Below are 19464 nucleotides of genomic sequence, written 5' to 3'. Positions count from 1 at the left end.
TCAGTTCAGTCTCGGAAAACGAATGGGACGCCCACGCGTTGTGCGTTCCCACGAGGAACGGGCAGCCTTCGAACAGCGGTGGCGAGAACTCGCCGGTAACGACTCTAACGGCTCGCCGATCCAGCCGTTAGAGTCGCCCGAGCTCAGGCAATCCGACAGCAATGAAAAAATCCCGAGCTGAGGGAGTGGGAGGCCGAAGCAATCTGGCACCGTTACCTGTAGGTTACATAACCGTGACGAAGGTCAAGTGCACGCAGGCCAAGCTTCACTTACCCGCATTTTCCGGTAGGAGAAGGGTTGGTTTTTTTTTCTCGCACCACGGCAATGCAAAGGACGTTGGCGTGCGTGATGATGATGTTATGAGAATCTGGGCCCATTTCGAACGGGGCGGATGTACATGCCATCAAGCTCACTGTTTAAAACTTCCCGGCCCATTTAAATTGTGAAATATATTTACACAGTAAGCTACGCTATTCGCAGTATGGAAAGTTCGCTGCATTCCGTGCTATCCCTCTTTTTGGACGTCCATCTTTCAGCCGTCTTTCACTAGTATCCGCAGTCTGCGTGTCTTTACAACCACACGCCTCGGTCACGCCTACTTCTTACCCATTCATCGCTGAATGAATACTCTGACAATCTAACAGAATATGCTCAATCGTTTCTGCATCATTTCCAGTGCGATGCTGGGCTTGTCTTCACCTAATTTTTTTTTCCTTTATCGGACATCATGATGATGATTTCTAAGGACGTTCCTTTTTGATCGGGTTAACGGCAAAACCGCCTTGACTGCTTATGTTTCCATATTGTTATCTAGTACTCTATCTGCTTTATGTCGTAGATACCTATGTCTGCGACAATCCCACGCCCCATCTCCGCCCTGTTTCTTTTCTTTTTTTTTTCAGCAATACCCTAAACGTCTCTTGGTTATCGCGACCACCGACCAGTTTACGCTCCCATAAGCTTAGAACACCAGCGTTCATTATGCTTCTGGCTGGGTGAACATCTTAGCATTCCATTACAATGTGATCCTATTACGAATATTTGCTCCTGCATGTTTTTATCCTCAGATAGCGAGCTCGGGTCTCAAAAATATTTGTGTTATCGCAAAATCTTTCTTTCTTGATTTATTGCTTGCCGTCCTTGCAAAACTCCGTGGACTTCATTGTTTCCATTCTTTCCTTCGAATTCGCCTTCTCTGTTCCTCTCAATTTCTTTCTGATTGCTCCGGGTTGTCTACTTGTGCTTGGACTTACTCTGCGCTTGGTTGCCCGAGCAAGACGACATATCACTGAGGACATGCTGTATGTGAAGTGCGTCATGCAAGAAAACAGTGCACAAAGAAAACCAAACAATGTCTTTACTTTCTTTTTACAAGGGCACTTTCATCCGCCTTCGGGGTAGCGCAGCACGCGAAAATTTGAAACCGACCCCCTCTGTCAACGACAGATTCTGGTTCACACAACCACGCATTTCCACGTCACAGCTTTTTGCCACCGCGCCTCAACGCTGGCTGCGAAGTTACCAACGACAAGTGCAACCTTCAGTGAGTCGCGCGACACACACAAAAAAGGTCGTTAGTATACGCTGAGCAGCATGTCCCCTTGCAGCTGCCCTTGCAGCTGCCGGAGTAATGAGTGACCTTCACAACCTGTTGTTTCACAAACAACCCTGCGATAATTCGGCAAACCAGCAGAAAGCAGGAATTCTGCAATGATTCCAAAGTTGCCGCTAGGATACCATCCACCATGATGGCGGGGCTATTTTGTACATTATTCACGAACGACCAGACGTATTCGCGTTGGACATATATGCTGTGCCGCCCCACACGTCTTCGCTCATTTGTTCGTAACGCCATGCAGCAGAGCCAGCTGGCGGACCAGCATCGAAACTTCTCGCGTTTTTTTTTTCTTGCGCACTGAAGCAATACTTTAGGAATAAGTTAGGAATATTTCTAGGCGATATATTTGAGCACCAGACGCCTTGCCTATATTCTCGCTAGAAAGTGTCTCGTATAGGACCATAACATTATACTCAAAATGGTGGCTCCAACACGTAGCGTGCGGGTCCTATGTAGCCCTCGAAGACCTGTGCGACCTACGTGGCCCACTTGTGTCTAAGGCCGCCCCCCTTATTTCCCTCCACGGGAACCTATCAGATGCGTAAGTGGCCTGGCACACGAGTTGAGTATGAAACCCCTGGACTGACCGAGTTCCTACCTGGTTAACTAATCGAGAACAGTGCAAAGAGTCCGTAAGCTGCGGCGAGTCAAATCGTCCATTGAAGCTGACGACGTCACGAGCAATATGTCGGGCGCTAGGCCTAGTTGCGTTTGTTGGTGCGGGCATCGAGGCCGCTGATGCCGGAGTCGTCACCGGGTCCGAGTCCCTGCGGGGACGGCGACGGGCCGTAGCACTCCTGGAACTGGGCCCAGTAGTCTGTCGCGTCCACCCACGAGGCCGCCGAGCAACCCGAGCGGCCGGCCTTGTGCATGCGTGCGTAGTCGTAGCACGTGACCTGGCCGTCGCCGTCGCAGTCGGTGCCCCACTTGTTCATGTAGTTGACCACCGCTGTCTCGGCGCAAACCTGATCCTTCAGGCACTTCTCGAAGTCTGCGCAGAGCACAATGTCGCCGATGGTCAGTGCAAGCGAAGCTTGAAAGTTATTCAAGATAAAATAACCAGATAATCTAAGCTATATATGTCGGAAAAGTTATCGCCATATTGTGGGACGTGTAAGACGAGGCACATACATATGTATATATACTCACTCATCATCACAAACGTCAAACCACGGCCTCCTTTTTTTTTCCACTTTACGACAGAGCTAGCACCCTCCAGCACTGCAGGTTCAGGTTTAAAAAGCCGCTTTTCGACGCTTCGTCTCTCTTTACGACACAGCCGATGACACCAGTCGGCCATTTGTATCCCATTGTGATTCATTCAAGACAGGTTAACCGATTACAGTAGCACATTAAGAAGCGCTCTGAAACTTGCGCAATGTTATACGACCCACAAGTTCTTCACGAAATCAACACACCGAAGGAGACTGGTTACATGTCAAAGGTAAAAAACAGACGGCGTCTGACACCCGTCTATACGCTTCCGGCAGGCAGGACAAGATAAGTAGCAAAAGAAAGGAGACTCACGGTCAAAGTTCCCAGGCTTTCCAGCGTCGATCCAGTAGGCGTGCGAGATCTGGTAGGGTCCGCAGAAGTACGAGTTGGGGCCGCCGTTGGTGCAGCCAATTTGCGTGTTGCACTTGGTGCTGGCCTGCGAACGACACGATTCGCGAATGAGAACGCCGTGGCCCGCCGTCTCTTACTCTATACGAGGAGTCTTACAGGTTGCGTGACTCATATGTGTACTTCCTGCATGACGACTTCTGGTCACGAAATATTGCGCCTCGGGTATGAAAAGTAAGAAGGCGGCCGGGCTTGGAAGGAGAAAGTTCCGAGAGTCGGTTGGCAGCCTCGACGTAAGCGTACTCTTCGCACCGAGGCAGCACGCACTAACTTCGACGAAGCCTCGCCACTCGCGACTGAGAGAGCGAGGAAGTTGTCTAAATAACATGCCAGCCTAACGAAGTCTATGGTCTGTCTCAAAACGTGTGGGCCTTCATTACACAATTGACTCAATATGGGACGCTTCAAGTGCATTTTTGTTTTAGGAACTGTGCTCGAAGACATGATATGATCATGTGGTGCATCAGTAAGTCACCAGCATGGATGTGACGGCAGATATACGAAGACTACAGCGTCGTTTGACATGATGCAGTGACTAAACGGACTCCGAATGGCCAAAGACGTGCGAAAGACACACACATAGGCTTCCTAAACGAGTCTACACCTGAAAAGCACCCTGTTGCGGTCACGTGGTTGATAGAAAAGCGCAATCAGGTGCAGTGATTCGGTAGCATCTCTCGAACTCCTTATGGGACAAGCCTGGTTGTAAGGCTTTAGAATTATGAAGTCGTGCCCTTTTGCACCGTTGGCAGCTTCACGGTCGTTTTTTTCATCTGTTGAATATGACACGCCATCGAATAAATATTTACCTTCCGTTATCATCAATCTACGTGTTTGATTTATTATTTATTTGATCAGTGCTGATGATTTACGTAAAAAAATATTAAATCACGTTCTTCGCGCTGGTAGTTGTTGTTTCAGGTTAACTGCACTAACGACTGAGTGGACGTGTCAAATTAAAGCTTACCGATGTGCCAATAGCAGACGTTCACTCGGGCACAATTATTAATGCGATTAGTATTCTTAGTAAGTATACTTCTCGCACTTTCCGGCATATATATATATATATATATATATATATATATATATATATATATATATACATATATATATATATATATATATATATATATATATATATATATATATATATATATATATATATATATATATATATATATATATATATATATATATATATATTGGTGTCACTGTTTTCCCACCTACTTGGGTCACTGAGTATGTGTCCGAATGTACATCCACAATCGCGCCGCGCGTGTGGGTTTCGCGGCAGCGCCGCTAGGCGGCGCAGCGCGTCCACTGCGAAGCCGCGAGAGAGGAGCCCGGCTGCACACGTGCCCCCTGCATGACGCGTAACCGCGCTACGAAAAAATGCAGCGTTGAAGGTTTTTGACCAGACCAATATTGCGTCCCGACGCGCAATTCCTATGCGTATGTTTCGAGACCTGTGTTTATCACAGGATAACTGGCCGATGGGCTTCTTTTTTCATTCAATTTTACGATTACCGCAAGTCCCCTAAATGTGTTATTTAAAGCTTAATTCTCTTGCTACTCGCACGTCTTCGTCCCTATGCCATGCTACCGACGGTTCCCACGGCTTGACCGAGCTGCCAAGGACTCCAAATAGCAAACAAAAGGTTAATTAGTAAAATTTAGCGATTTCTCTCTTCATTATATTAACCACGCATATACTGATGATCGTCGCCTCAGATAAAGTGCCGCCGAAAGATGTCGATCCTCAGTCTCTACTGAGCTGTGTTAAAGAACTAGAACTGAAAGGGCCACTAAAAGAGAATATGAAGTAGATCTAGCTCAACAGATTATTCTTCTGGATGTCTATCATCGTTTTCTTGGTGCCAATATATCACTTCGTCGCGTGTAAAATTGCTGCCGAAGGTCCTGGTGCTGCTCCTCAATTGAGCCCTAATGAGAGTGTACAGTTTCAGAGTCTTAGCCCGCACTCTTTTAAGTGAATGTAACAGTGGTTATCTCATATTTTCATTACATTTATTGAACCTAAAGATTACACTAGCCGAAGCAAGTGTCATGTGAAAGTTACACTTCGTAATAGTACGAAAAAATCACGTTTTGACGTGCTAATTAAAAGTACCTGCAGCACCAACATCAGTCTAGTTAAACTTCATATTCGGCTTGAATAACTCGATCTATCACAATCACTGCGCTGTTGCTTCTACTTGAAAGTTACCTGCAAGATTGTGAAGATATGCACCTTTAACATATCTTATCGTGATGATGAAAGTGCACTTACGTTTCATGACCGTCTGTCGCTCATGCACTTGACAGATCAGTATAATCAACGGCGCTCTCCAGTCAAGTATACCATTCAGCGAAGAAATACAGCTGTACCAACCATATGTAACATATTTACGACGCGCTTCGGAATTTGTCGGTGCGACTTTCTAAATAAACCAAGTGCCCACTCTATAATTAGGGGTGAAGTACGGCTTAAGTTATTTAATGTGGCAACAATGTGAAACGCCTGCCACGCATAACTTCGATTGCTAGAAAATAAAAATAAGAAAACAGGGTACGGTGTACGTAATATCGCGCTCTTTTTTCTATCAACTGTAGATGAAGAATAGGCACGTGCAACGTTTCCATCTAACGTATGAACACTATCCATCGATATGAAACTAAGCAAACTTATTTTATGGCTTTCTTCTGATGCTATAAGACTTTGCAAGAACCTACAGATTGGCACTAACTATAAATGTAAAGCAAGGCTTCGGCCACCATGCAGCACAACGAGGAACCCTGTGTCTGTTCAGACTCATTGCTTCAGGACAACGCCTTTAGTTTTACTCTAATTTGAACGCGAGCAGTCGGTATCTTGTCGTAATATACGGGCTGCCCCCTTTCGTGGATGGACCGGAAGTTACGAAAAGGCCGGAACTTACGTAGCAGATGCAGTTGAGGCACTTCCGTGTCGGGTCGTCGTTGACTTGAGCATTGGACCCTGCACGATCGAACAAACATTAGATAGAGCATGCATGAAAATGTGCGGGCGTTCAAGCCACTTCCACTAACTGTAATTGGATACCAGAAGATGCCGAGCTATCCCATATATTTTTCGGTTGTGCGCGTCGCCCCCCCCCCCCCCATTGCCATATTCCTTCATACTCTTCCTTATTTCCCCGTGAACATTTTGGTTAATACTAATCGATTGTCTGCAACACTGCAGTTCTTGTCGAATGCAAAATTCTATGGCACGATGGCACTGCATCAGCGAATTGTACTTTCAGTACGCGACTGCCTGGGAGTGTTCGAACGTTTCAAATATAGCTTTAAATGCTATCTGGAGCAAGAGACCTTGTCAGGTTATATGCCTTGAACTCTTGCTTCACTCCTTTTGTATTTTAAGAGAAAGAATAAACTTCTTCTTCTTCTTTTTTATAGATGGCACCGGCTACTCTTTCTTACATAAAAGCAACGCATGAGCAAAAAAAAAAGAAACAAACAAACAAAACCCCATTTCATAACTATACGATGTACTACCACCGGCCAATTTCTCGGTTTGCCAGGAACAGGAAGAATCGTTTGTTTCTGGAATTCAAGTGCCCTCGCCATCAATTCTATGCACTCGCTTTTCTTTTTCTTTTTTTAACCAGAAGCCGCGTGGGCAAGGTTTCATGAACGACTTGTCCTTCCGCAAGTTAAAGCAGCACACCTGAAAAGCTTGAACATGCACGTATAAAGAAAGGACAGCGATAGAAGCGCTTACATACGGTTTTGCGGAACTTTGTGTCGGTGCTTTTTTTTTTTGTGCATCGATGGTCCTTAATTCGCGGACAACTTCCTGTGGCAAGGAACAGAAAGCTACACGGAGGCAAAGCGCGCACAATTCAGAGCGCTCCCTAAAAAAAAAAGAAAGAAATATAAAAAGAGATCCTATTCTCATCCGCATTAATTTACGTTGGGGAAGAGAAAAATAAAAAACATACTTTTTTTCAACAACAAAGTAAGACAAAATGCACCACTTAGTGTTAAATTTGACTCATTTTTCTGGTTTTCAATTTCGAGTTTGGCCAAAAAGCTAAGGTGACTCGGCATCTGTTCTAAGAAATATTAGGAAACCAAAAGCGCTGTCAAGATAAGCCGGACTACTTGACGCAGTAATACGTGCGCAGAGAGAAGCTCCGCCCCCGTAGGTTTCCCTTCGTTGCCACAGACGGCTGTCCGCTCAAAGCGTCTTCTGTTTATACAAGAAGACGTATACGTACTCTTCAATTTCGTTCCAGTCCCTCTCGAAAGCACGTGCTCAACAGCCCCTAGGCAGGGGGCTAGAGGTAACAGGGGGCTTACACTGTTAAAAAAACATTTCCCCCTTCGGGGTTTATCTTGTCCTTCCTATCTGCATGTTTTGCGTTCATTTCCTTTCTTTAACGTCGCGCTCCCGGTACTTTCAAGTCAGAACGGCCAAGCGTGTAGTTTCTTATAATTACTTAGAGGAAAACTTGCGCGGCCGTGCTGTTGTATCCATGCGACAATGCCGGGCGTCGGATTGGCATCTTTCCCGGAGTGCCAAGACATAGCGAAGTCGCGTCTGGCTAGCGGGGTTCCGTCTGTCGCGTGTGATCCACCTTTCTGCTAAAACAGCTTGCAACATACCGGTATTTATTCATTATGCGTTACCATGTTTCTATTAAATCACGAGAACCTGCGCCAGGTTGTGCAGTTACGTCACAACTACCGTCACAATTACCTCAAACGTGAACAGTACCAGCTGCCATTGAAGTTGGAAGAGAAAACTACAAGATCTGAGCTCACTGCGCGTGTTAGTTTCAATCGTCTGTTCTTGTTTCATTCCCTTTCTTGCACTCAAAGTGAGCGAACAATTGCGAAGCATGTATTAAGGCCGAGCAAAAAATTATATGATGATTTCGTTCTAACAAAAGATTATATGTACGGGAATGATTACGTTTTAAGCCAAGCCAGGTTCGAGACGAAAACACGCATATCCCGCGGCACTCCCATGGTGACACAACACTCGCTAGCTATTAAGGGTATGCGAATATTGATTTTTAAAGCCGAATCGAATACAAATCGAATATTTTTCGAATAGCTTTCGAATAATAAGAAACCTTCTTATGCGGTCCTCGAGTTCCATACTTTATCAGAAACGAATATTCATAAATTTTAACCGACAACAAAAGATAACCAGAACGTCATGCTATAAAACTCAATTGTGCTATTTTGCCGATATACGGTAAATAGCAGCCATGCATTAACTTTATCACTATGTTTAACAACCTGGCAGCTTCATTACTCGAAAATACCAGAGTACCGTCGAGCGCATGGTCAGCAAACAGATACACCAAGCCACCAATTTCGTGATGCTGATATCAGACTGGTAGCACATAAACTTAGGTGTCGTAGGAGTTTAGTAACATCTCCGCCTTGTGATGGATATTGTGCCCAAATTGTCACAAATTCTTGAGCTACGCTTTAGATTCGGGTAGTACAACAATAAAAAATGAGAAAAACGAACCCCTCGATATCTAAGTTTTCCATTTTTTGGTGCTTGCACGTTGGCGCTGATTATTCGAAAACTATAGGAAAAATATTTCGGGTTCAGAGTAATGGCTACCGAATCGAATAGAAACATATTCGATTCGTTATTCAAAATTGTCGAATATTCGTATTACCCTACGCTAATCGCATAAACGGTGGCGTCAGGTTTTTCTGTCTATATATAGGTATTCTTGCTAGAAACTGTATGGGCATGGTGGCGTGTCAGTGTGTATCAGCGTGGCCTAGCGTTCCTGAAAGGATAGTAACTAGCAAACAGTACTTTTTGAAGGAAGTCTATAAGGAATGTTACGGTTCGCTTTGGGCGGCAATGAATGAAACGGATGCCAAACGCCCGAGACGTCAAAACCAGCCAACCGTCACGTTAAGTCACATCATCTCTGCCCTTGCGTGCAGCTGCACGCACGCTTACCGTTTGTGTATTTCTTGTCTTGAAGCCCGTAAAGATGTATTAAAATTCTATTATGTGCTTTTACATCACCTCGTCTTCCCCCTGGTTCGAGCTCCAAGCAGACGCTGTTGAAGGTCGCAATACCCCGTCCCCGCAACAACTGGTGGCAGCCTTAACAACAATATTGATGAGGGTCATTGGTGGAGGACAGGATTATTTAGAGTGTATAGTTTGAGCCGCGGCATTATGTGGGAAGGCCAATAGCTCATTGAGAACAATTGTTTGGAAAAACAATTTTAACGTCAACTGTGTGGGCCTCATCGGCCTTCAAGCTGCCCATGACCTGTTATAAAGGGGGTGTTGATGTCGTCGTCGTTGTTGTTGTTGCTGTTGTTGTTGGTGGTGGTGGCGGCGGTGGCAGCAGCAGCAGCGGCATGGTGCTTTCCTTTGTATCAACACGTTACACTGCCGCATTACGTTGTAGTATATGTGTGTGAGTCAATAAAATCCGCCATTCCATTGCTACAAGTGCAAGCAATATATTTCTTGCTGTCGTGTATAAAGAGATCCTGCTTTTATACGTTCTGTTGGCGGGGGATAAATCGTCATTTCAACTTCGCAGCTGCACAGGTCCGCTGACATTGTAGACAATTTGTTACCTTCGGCGCTTGTCTCCTCCCCCAACAAAAGTCGTCATCTCTCAGGCGTGCATTTCGTGTCTTTCGCCCACGGAGGCCGCATTCCGACGGGGCCGAAATGCAAAACCGGCCGTGTATACTGTTCATTAACTTCAAGTTAGAGAACTCCAGGTGGTCGAAATGAATCCGGAATCTCCCACTACGACGTGCCTCATAATCATATCTTGGGCTTGGCACGTAAAACCCCAGTATTGCAAAAAAAAATTTCTTCCTTTAACGCCGTGCTTTCAGGTCACAAACGAAAACGAGTATCGGCATAATTTATCGTTTCCGACAGGAAACTAGCGAGCGTAGAGTGGTACGCAACGGAAGAGCAGCCAAGATTGGTTATTATTTCTGGGTGACAAGTCCCAGAGGGCATGCACTGAGCTGCCTTACTTAGGAGCTCAAAAGTCATACGTTCCAAATTTCACTTCCTGTGTCCATGCGGTTGTATACACCCTGCAACTAACACTCGGTAGATTACAATCCTAAGACTCGAGAGACCAATCCCGTGGCCGTTATCATGCCGAGGTGTCGGTGCAGCACAATCGTGCAAGTCACATATCCTCCACAGCTGTCCAACTGCTTTCTATAAGAGGTGCTGGGACTTGTACTTGTAAAAGACGAGAAACCCAAGCGATGGCTCAAAGCCACCTCGGCAGGAGATAGCATCTCCGCACGACGTTCGCTGTGGGAATTTATCGCCAACTCGCGCCGCATTGCTCAAAATAGAACTCGTCGGTTGGTTGCAACGCTACCACGTTCCGCGTCGAGATTCCGTCTCTGGCCAGAGCGGAACGTTTCTTGCTTTTGCTTGATGTGCTTCAATCGCGTTTCGTAACTATGTTACGAATATGCTTCTCATTTGCTTTAAGCCATAAAAGGCCCATAAGCTTTCTCTTATAAAACACACTCGAATTTCTGTCGCAAGCTGTAAAATCTTTTTTTTAATTTGCACCTTCATTCGGACAAGGTTTGAAATGCGTAGTACATGTCTTGTATTAAGCACGCGTCACTCACAAGTGACCCCTATACTACGTATAATAGAGCTGAACCACCCACGCCTTTATTGGCAGCAGGTTTTGAATATTGCAGCATTATAAGACGTAACTATGTGATAAACATGCAAATGCTTTAGTGATATCGCAAAAAAAAAACCTCGTTGCGAAAGGAATAAAGGGATAGAAACCCTACTGCGCTGACTCGACCAAGATCGTTTGTTGTTAGGCGCGTGCCGACAATGTTCATGTAGCTTGACAGCTCAAGGAATAAACACAATCAGTGCCGCAGGACAGGCTCAAATGCTCTGACGAACAGTGTGTTTTAATTAGTTAAATGCTGGTTTTTTTTTACGTGCCACAACCACCATATGGTTATGAGGCACGCCGTAGTTGGGGTATCCGGGTCCATTATGACCACCTGGGGGTTTTTTAACGTGCACGCAGTGCACGGTGCACGGGCGTTTCTGCGGTTCGCCCCCATGGAAATGCGGCCGTCGCGGCCGGGATTCGATCCCGCAACCTCGGGAGCAGCTCAACACCAAAACCACTATGCCACGACGGCGGGTGAACAGCGTATTTGTACTGAAGTGAGGAAGAAACGGAAATGTGCGCGATACCTCAAAAAGTTACGTCGACATTTTTTGGAGTTTATGAAATCAAATGCCAGCATAAAATGTAATTTACAATCAAATTACATATCCGAGAATTCGGCTCATCCGAGTTCGTATTATCGGGAACCTACTGCATTGATGTATGCTAACAAGTAACGGTGTAATCCAGATCCCCACAGCGCAGCGCTTCGTGTAGCTTGACAGTTCGAGAAATAACAACAGTAAATCTTGTAAAACATGCTCCAAGCTTCTGACGAACAGTATATTTATTGTGAAGCAAGAAAGAAGTGGAAATCTGTGATATATCCAAACGACTACATTGACGTTGGTTAGAGTTTATTAAGATAAACACCAGCATGAGTTCTAAATAACAATCAAACGATATATCCGAAAATTTGGCTTAACCGGGTTCGTATTATCGGGAGCCTACTGTATTAATACACGCTAATAAGTATAACGTTGAAATCCAGACTGGCACAAGGTGGCGTCCTTACGGCGCACGAACACGTCCTGAACAGCGCTCGCATGCGCTGGGAAAACCTAGAGTTGTCCTGCCACGTTAAATGGGTATATATCGCCCCTCGAGGTAACACACCAACAGATGCACGTCAAGCGCGAAATTCGTAGCTCACTGCAGACAAATAATATCGATTTTTGTTGGACCGAAGCACGCGTGTGCCCCAGCATCACACTTTTATACGGTACATGTATACGTGCACTCTTAGCAAGGTTATTGCCCCTTCTGCCACACAACAATAATCGTTATCTGCCTTGATGCGTTTCCTTTCTTTAACGCTGCGAGCCCGCAACTTTCCAGTAACGAACGGCACGCGCGTTATCAGAAGGGGCACTCCAAAGGGTGTAAACTGTTCTATGCTGATAAAGCGCGTGCCGTTCGTTATTGCAAAGTTCCGGGTTCGCAGCGATAAAGACAGGAAACGCATCAAGGCAGATAACGATTATTGTTGTGTGGCAGAAGGGGCAAGCCAAAGGGTGTGTAACTTTGCCTAAGAGTGTGTGACAAATTCATTTTGGATGAATCCATTCCTTGTAAACCTTACTGCGCAGACAAGCGAGCCACCACGAGCATTCGGTTCGACGATGAAGACGTCAAGCGCTCGCCAAGGTATACCCCTACATCAGCCCAAGCACAAAGCGCTTATTACGCGGGGTTTCACGTCGAAACCACTCGTCATGCATAGTAGCGGGCTTCGAAGGACACCGGGGAAAAGCGCTCAGACTGTCCGGGCGGGCGGTTCTCGATTCGCCGCGAAACACGGCCGGCGTGAGCGCGCCGCTTCGCCGCCGTCAAAACACGGACACCATCGCGGACGGGAAACTTTCGAAGCCACACGATCCGCCCGCAGCTACTTCGACACAGCGGCCTAGTTTTGGAATGGACGCGAGCAACTTCGCGCCGAAGTGTGTAACACCGTCATAGGAGCACCGAAAACAAAAAAAAGCGACTCGCGTTCTAAGCTGCGGAGACGCCCTGTATGAAATGGAACATCTGTGCAGTAACCCGGAAACGATGAAACAACTTCGAACCTCGTTTTCCAATGCCAGCAGAGCTGTCCTGTTGACGAGGAATGTGCATTTCCGTTTGTTGTGGTTTCGAGACACACACAAGAAAAAATACAAGGGTCATATTCTCGATCGGTAAATTTCGGGAATACCGCTCTCCGTGCTAACTCGCTGGCTAGGCCAACGTCAATCTGTCCATCGCTCTATAAGACGTCGCGCTAAGTCATCACTCTGCGCGAATGCGAAAATACCCCCGGGCTGATCGACAGTGAATGCGGGTCCAGGTGCAATTAATTAACGTTCTGAAACGCAAATCAGGCTGCAAAAGGATGGCAGCGAGAGACAGTGGTAGACACTTTAAGTCAGACGTTTCCTCACGCACACACACCGTTCCGCCCAGTCCATACGCGTTCCTCCCCCGTCTCGAGCGAAGCGAAAGTGACAGCACGTGCAGTGCGCGCCCCGGCACGCAGGCACGCGCGCACTCACCGACTGCGAGGGCGTACAGCGCAAGGCAGGCGACGGCAGCGGTTCTCGGCGACATGCTTGCGGTGCGCGGTCTACCGTTGCTCTGGTTACTCCTCCGCGGTCGCGCTAGTGGCTTGTGTCTCGGCGGCAGCCGGAAGCGCTCGGCCTTCACCCACAAACCAGTCGCGAGCGCGCATGCGTCCAGCGGGCCAAGCCAGCCGGCTGGCCAGACTTCTCCCCAAGGTGAGCCGCTTCTTCCGTTGCCTCCCGCCGCGCGAGACGCGTCAAAAGAGGCACGGCGCTGTCCCGTGCGCCGGTCAACACTGAGAGTGTGACTCACAGACGCCAAAGCCGGCGTCGCTTCGGCAAACGGTCCCTATCGAGAAGCAGATACAAGAAGGCCGATAGAACGAAACGACCCGCAGGGCCGCTTCGAAAGTGCGCTCCCTTCGGTACGCCACGCACGGCAGGGCGCCAGTGCCAAGGACACACATCATCGTCGATCCGGTTGCGTCAATCGCGCCGGTATGTAGTACGTGTGCAGCGCGGTCACCTTTATATTGCGACTTCGAAGAAGCCGTTGCCGCAATCCTGGAGAACGCCACTGAAGCCGTCGGTGCGTGGCTGGTTCCGGTTCAATGTTTTCCCCCCGACTTTCATCTCTCTCGTCTTGAGTCTTTTCTTTGAACACTGCAGTAAGACGTGGATCTGGAAGCCGTTGCGCGAATTATGAAACGTAGCTGGAGTAGTCCTGTGAACCAGAATAGGGGTTATTATTGCATGCTGCCGCTTGTGGTATCATGATCTGGAATGGTGGCCGCAGTGACGAGCAGGCATACATTTCATGCATGCGATATATAAACGGCTGGGAAACGTCGCGTTTGCAAGTACGGATGCGCGTAATGAGAAATACGAATATGGTTGACGCTTAACGCGTCTACATCCAAAGATGCATAATCTACTGCACCGCCCACGGGGAGACATTGGTCGCTATCGTTTAAGTCGCACTGAACTATGCGAACACTATTTGTGACGTATAAACCAGCACCGATACACAAGTGCTTTCGAGGAACTCCAAACTCCTTCCGCGCTAACATCAGAGAACTGTTCTTCGTATACCTGTGTCAAAGACTTTCCACTACATCTACTCGGCGGGACACCTTCGCGAAACCCAGAGAAGGCACAAAAAAGTTATAGACCCGCATGGCATACACCTCGGTGAGTGTAACGCGTTAGTTGGGGTAGCGTTATTGGCCCACCCACGCCGTTGACTGCACGACTTCAGAATCACCCCACGATTGTTGTTCTGTTTGTCTTAGTTCTTTCAAAGCAATCACAGCGGTATGTCCGAACCTTTTCCAAGCAATGCTCACCCCTGAAATGCCGGATGCTTGCACCCGTGTTATAAATCGATGGGTGTCCGGCGGTGGGGATCGAACCACGCACCTCCCGCAGCTGAGCTGTGCGTTCTACCCACTGGGCAACGGCTCTGTTACGACGCCATACACACCTCGAAAAAAAAAAAAAGCAAGTTCAGCGCTGATGTTATCCGCTGGAATTGGCCCTTTATCTATGACTATAGACTCCTTACTAGGCGTTCTGTCCGTCGTCAGCTTTGACGACGACGCATGGTATCGTTGTCGACGTGCCTTCCGCCATCATCGAACAATGACCCACTGTGATAGCTCAGTGGCTACGGCGTTGGATTGCTGAGCACGAGATCGCGGTTTCGAGTGGGCCATTCTTATGGGCGCGAAATGCAAGAATGCTCGTGTACCGTTAATTCGGTGCGCGTCAAAGAGTGCAGGTGATCAATATTAAATCTGAGCCCCCCAACATGCGTCATAATCACCTTGTTGTTTTGGAACGCGATACCTTCAAATTTAATTCTCGGACAGTGCGTGCCATTTTAAAACAGCACTGACAGATTTTGCGTACAGCTTTCTTTGTTTTTTTTGTTTGTTTTTTGCATAATGAGATAGCAGCCGACGCCGTATAACAAGTATATATATGGTGCCAGCGTGCGTCGAACGCGGCGCAGCGAATAGCTCATGGCACCTCCGGTTAAAAACAGATGCCAAATACAGCGCGCTCCTTCTTGGCACAGGATGTTGGAGAGGGTACCTCGACACGTCACGAAAATTGTGGAGGTTACTCAATGCTCTCATGCAAAGACGCGAGAGTCGAAGATTGGCGGGCGCTCCTTGGGCGCTGGACCTGCAACATGCGAATAAGAAAACCTATCTCCTCTCAAGCAACGTTTACTCTTGTCGGCCACATGTAACACCGTTTACTATCTTGGAAGTCAGCGGCATCTTAAGCAAGCGGCATCAGGTCAATGTCCTCTTGCGTTTCACGCGAACGAAAGATCCTTCCTTCTTTTTCTCGTGCCTCAGCTTCGGTGTTGTTTGTAAAGGGAAGAAATGGCATGGAAACGCGTCATCACAGCGCTCCATAGCTGTCACGCACGGCGTATGTGCCTCCGGACAATGGCGTCGTTATAAGCGGTTCGCTTTCCGGTCCATCCGTGCTAGCCTCCGACCTCTCTGGGCGATGCAAACGCCGCCTCCGCGCATCCGTTTTGGCGAGTTGAGAGTGAGTGCTGCATATAATGGGCGCCGCTGACGTCGGCGAACGTCCTTTCCACGTGCCGGCGCTGGAGCCGGGCGGGCCAGGCCCCGTACACTCTTAAGTTCAACAAATGGCCACAGAGGGCGAAAAATCAATCGAGGCGCGTTTCAGCGTAAGCGCACAAGTGGAGTTACTGTAATTTGGTCGAATACTTTAATTTGTGCTTTCTCTGCTAGGGGCGCTAAACATGGTGAATTTTTTACTCTACACAAACCATTGACATAAACAATCGAGGTGTCTAAGGATGTTTTGTTACCTCAGGCAAATAGGCAGTTGATTTTTTTTTAAATTTGATTGTTGAAGCTGCTTTTTAGTCATAGCGTCAAGGTTTTTGTACTTGATTAACCACCGACAGCCGACAGCCTATTGGCATCGATGTTTTCTGGCCGTTGGTGTTCGAATACTACGGCGGTAAAACATTTTCGAAAGCATGCTGGTTTCGTCTGCGAGTCATTACATAGACTTGCTGTAAAGAGGTCTACTCTTGGCAAAAAATAGTGCCTCATTCTGTTTAGGCGTTGATTATCATAATGAATGCGGCGGAGGTTGAGGGAGTACGCTTGAAGGTACGTTTTTATGCCGTTGATCTCCATAACACCGTAAATACGCAAAGCGATGTCACAGAACACCCGATCATTGTGTGTTCTCCGTCATCGCTTGTTTGCTGTACGCTTACTAATTCTTCATTTCTTCAAGTGTTGTATCCTCCTTTTGTACTTGTTCTCTTGTGCTTACAGTATGTCGTTCCGTCAGCTGTAATGCGCATTTGCAAAACCAATACGTTTGATAAGACGCAGTGGTTGTCATAATTTCACTACACGTGTATTAAGCTGGCAGATATATGGTTCAGATACAGATGCCTGTATGCGGACTTGCACGACGTTGATGCGGAGATTAGGATAATTATGACAGAGGCAGCTGACGGCCGTAAGCTGTTGCATTCTTTCCGCCAAACTACCCGGCCTGGTAGTGCTGTAAAGATGCTGTATAAAAGTGACACGCGGTGACAGGGAAATTATTATACTTAGCAGCCGACCGTACGTTTTGTAGCTTAGGTCTTCTTTCTGGTGCGTTTGTGCTACCCTTATTAATGAGCCATTTCTTGCCTATGTTCTTGACTATGTAACCGCGTTTGTGTGGATGCGTAGACGTGTGCTTTTTGTTGCACTTGTAAAATGCAAATAAAATATTTTCAGGCTTACTCAATCTTTGGTGTCATGTGCGTTTATTCCAGTCGAGGCCATCGTGCCACCTGGAAACCGCATTTTGTCAGTAGCCCTACACGAAATGCAACAGCTGGAGCGCGGCGGCACAACTCGGCGTAACGGCGGCGTAATAAACGAAAAACCGCTCGGGATGCCCTTAAAAGTCAGTTCAGAGTGTGCCTTAACTCGATATGACTCAGCGCTACATGTATTCTGCGCCTGGATCGTGCTCCCGCCAGTTTGGTTGCTGTGTGGCAAACGTAGGGCCTACTTAATATAGGCGCTACGTTTGCTACACAGCAACTAAACTGGCGGGAGCACGATCGAGGCGCAGAAGCCAGATACCCAGTAAAGCCACAGAACACCTGGTAAAGCGTGTGCAAAACCCCGTTTCCGTTTCCTGTTGTACAGCGCCACCCGTGGTCACATACTTTAGTTCACGACGCCACCGCTACGCTTATTTCCGTAGCACTGTGGAAGGTACAGTTTCCCTTCTCTAAGTTTGTATAGGTGTTCTGTGGGCGGGCTTCCCCTCAGTTGGACGGCGGTCCACGCACGTGTTGTGCGAGTCCTTGTCATCGAAACTTATGCGGTATTCGGCCCGGAGCGTTTTGGTTGTGCTCGCCGGCCGCCGCTATCGTACACGGCCGTATACGTATACGTGCAGAAGGCGGCGATTAACGGCATCGTCAAGGTTGAAAAACAGACGGCGGGCACACTTCTCGGAGGTGCGGAGTCAGGGTCGAGAATTTGGCAGCTTCGGAGCCTGTGTATACGCGCCCGCGTGCGTGCGTCACGATTTGCAAACACTTGCCGTGTTGTGTACGATGTATATAGCCGATCGACGGCTTAAGAAAGTGCGGCCTCCTGTATCTATATGCTATAGTGACTGGAGTGGCAGGACCCGTTACAGGCTTTCTACACGGTATATATTATATACGGTTTCCCAATGCGTGATAAAGGCGCAAGCATTATGTTCATGAACTTTAATTTCGAAGTCGCTTCCGAAGCTCAAACGTTCAGACAGCCGGGCGATGATGCACTTGTGCGAGGCCGGATTTCATACCTGCCGGCGCTCCCGAATTTTTCGTAAAGTTTACGAATCAGGGTACGACCGTTTTACGTTTTTATAAGTGTTGCGTCAATAGATGCGAAAAATAAATTCTGTTTGGGAGAAAGCGCCGCTCTTCGGTTTCCGAACCATCTTTCAGAATTCTTCTGGCGACACCACAGGCGTACTAGATTCAAGAACTTTTATGCAGACAACCCTGAAACTGTGGAAATGGGATGTAGCAATGTGGCTAAAAATAGTCACTGTGATTTAGAAACAATGCGTTGCTTGTCATTATCTTCTTTTCGAAGTTTGCTGCTGCTTACACTGTGTGCCGAGACTAAAGTTAAATTGTTAATAAAATGGGTATGTATCTCGCAGGAAGACACGTACTCAAAGCAAGCATTAAAGAAGTTCGCGTTATCCCCGCGTCCACCTTCGGTGTCCTGTCCGTGTGATTCTACGAATTTTAATGTTCACTGGTTGGCAGGTATGGAACTGTGAGGTAAGCAGTAATGCCCGGCGTGTATGTCCCCGTGTTTAGATCTCCCCTCAACGGCAAGAGAAAGAGAAAGGGTGTGTGTGTGAGCTCTTTATTTAGAAGCAGAGAGGCTTTCCGGCGTAGTTGTATTCGCCTGCATGCTACTTTGCAAGAGAGGGGGGAGAAGGCCCTTGAAGAAAGAGGGCAGAAGAAATTGAAAGAAACAAAAACAACTTGATATCTTAATTCATTTCATTTTTGACATGTTCAGTGATGAGCATTTGACTTCGATTTGTCATCTTGATTTCCCTGTAGGCTTTTTATGTGATTTACATTAGGGTCTGAATGACAGTTAGGGTTTTGGAAGGCAGCCAAATGATTCAAGGTAATCAAACAAGAACTCGAGTACTTGATGTTCCATTGATGGAAGAGTGTCAGGGACCTAATATACGCCTGATTATCAAAAGGCATTGACAGAGTGTTGCCACATTTGTATTGTATGTCGCCCTTTCTTAACCGAGCGATCTATAGCCCCAGTAGAACCTGTTCGACCGGTTCCCAAGAGCCACGAATTTCACAACAGAGATTTGTAATTTGGCCAAGGCGGTA

The 19464-nt window shown here is 47.2% G+C and overlaps 1 protein-coding gene and 1 long non-coding RNA gene across 3 annotated transcripts in view; one reads left to right on the top strand and one right to left on the bottom strand.

Moving 5' to 3' along the window:
• Window positions 1–1341: 1341 nt before the first annotated feature.
• On the bottom strand, window positions 1342–13714 carry LOC135898779 (lysozyme-like). The gene is made up of 4 exons (XM_065427973.1): window positions 13509–13714; window positions 6181–6239; window positions 3146–3269; window positions 1342–2609 (listed from the first exon to the last, which is right to left on the bottom strand). The coding sequence occupies exons 1-4, from the start codon at window positions 13561–13563 to the stop codon at window positions 2320–2322; spliced, it is 528 nt and encodes a 175-aa protein (XP_065284045.1). The 5' UTR covers window positions 13564–13714; the 3' UTR covers window positions 1342–2319.
• LOC139054568 (uncharacterized) overlaps window positions 13633–19464 on the top strand; it is a 42900-nt gene continuing 37068 nt past the window's right edge. Inside the window, exons 1-2 of one of the 2 annotated variants that reach the window (XR_011511330.1) lie at window positions 13633–13730; window positions 18756–18879. This is a non-coding gene — a long non-coding RNA (uncharacterized lncRNA). Of the gene's footprint in view, window positions 13731–16412; window positions 16685–18755; window positions 18880–19464 lie in introns of those variants that run through there. The other variant, XR_011511331.1, reaches the window with a different exon arrangement.

Source organism: Dermacentor albipictus, chromosome 1, assembly GCF_038994185.2.
Source record: "Dermacentor albipictus isolate Rhodes 1998 colony chromosome 1, USDA_Dalb.pri_finalv2, whole genome shotgun sequence".
NCBI lineage: Eukaryota > Metazoa > Arthropoda > Arachnida > Ixodida > Ixodidae > Dermacentor > Dermacentor albipictus.
Note: the sequence above shows the minus strand (reverse complement) of the source record. Positions and strands in the feature narration are given on the sequence as shown.

Coding starts and splice junctions, on each gene's coding strand:
- LOC135898779 (XM_065427973.1), bottom strand. CDS start 13,563: ATGTCGCCGAGAACCGCTGCCGTCGCCTGCCTTGCGCTGTACGCCCTC. Junction 6,240..13,508: donor GCTGTACGCCCTCGCAGTCG/GTGAGTGCGCGC, acceptor TCGATCGTGCAG/GGTCCAATGCTCAAGTCAAC. Junction 2,610..3,145: donor AAAGCCTGGGAACTTTGACC/GTGAGTCTCCTT, acceptor TGCTCTGCGCAG/ACTTCGAGAAGTGCCTGAAG.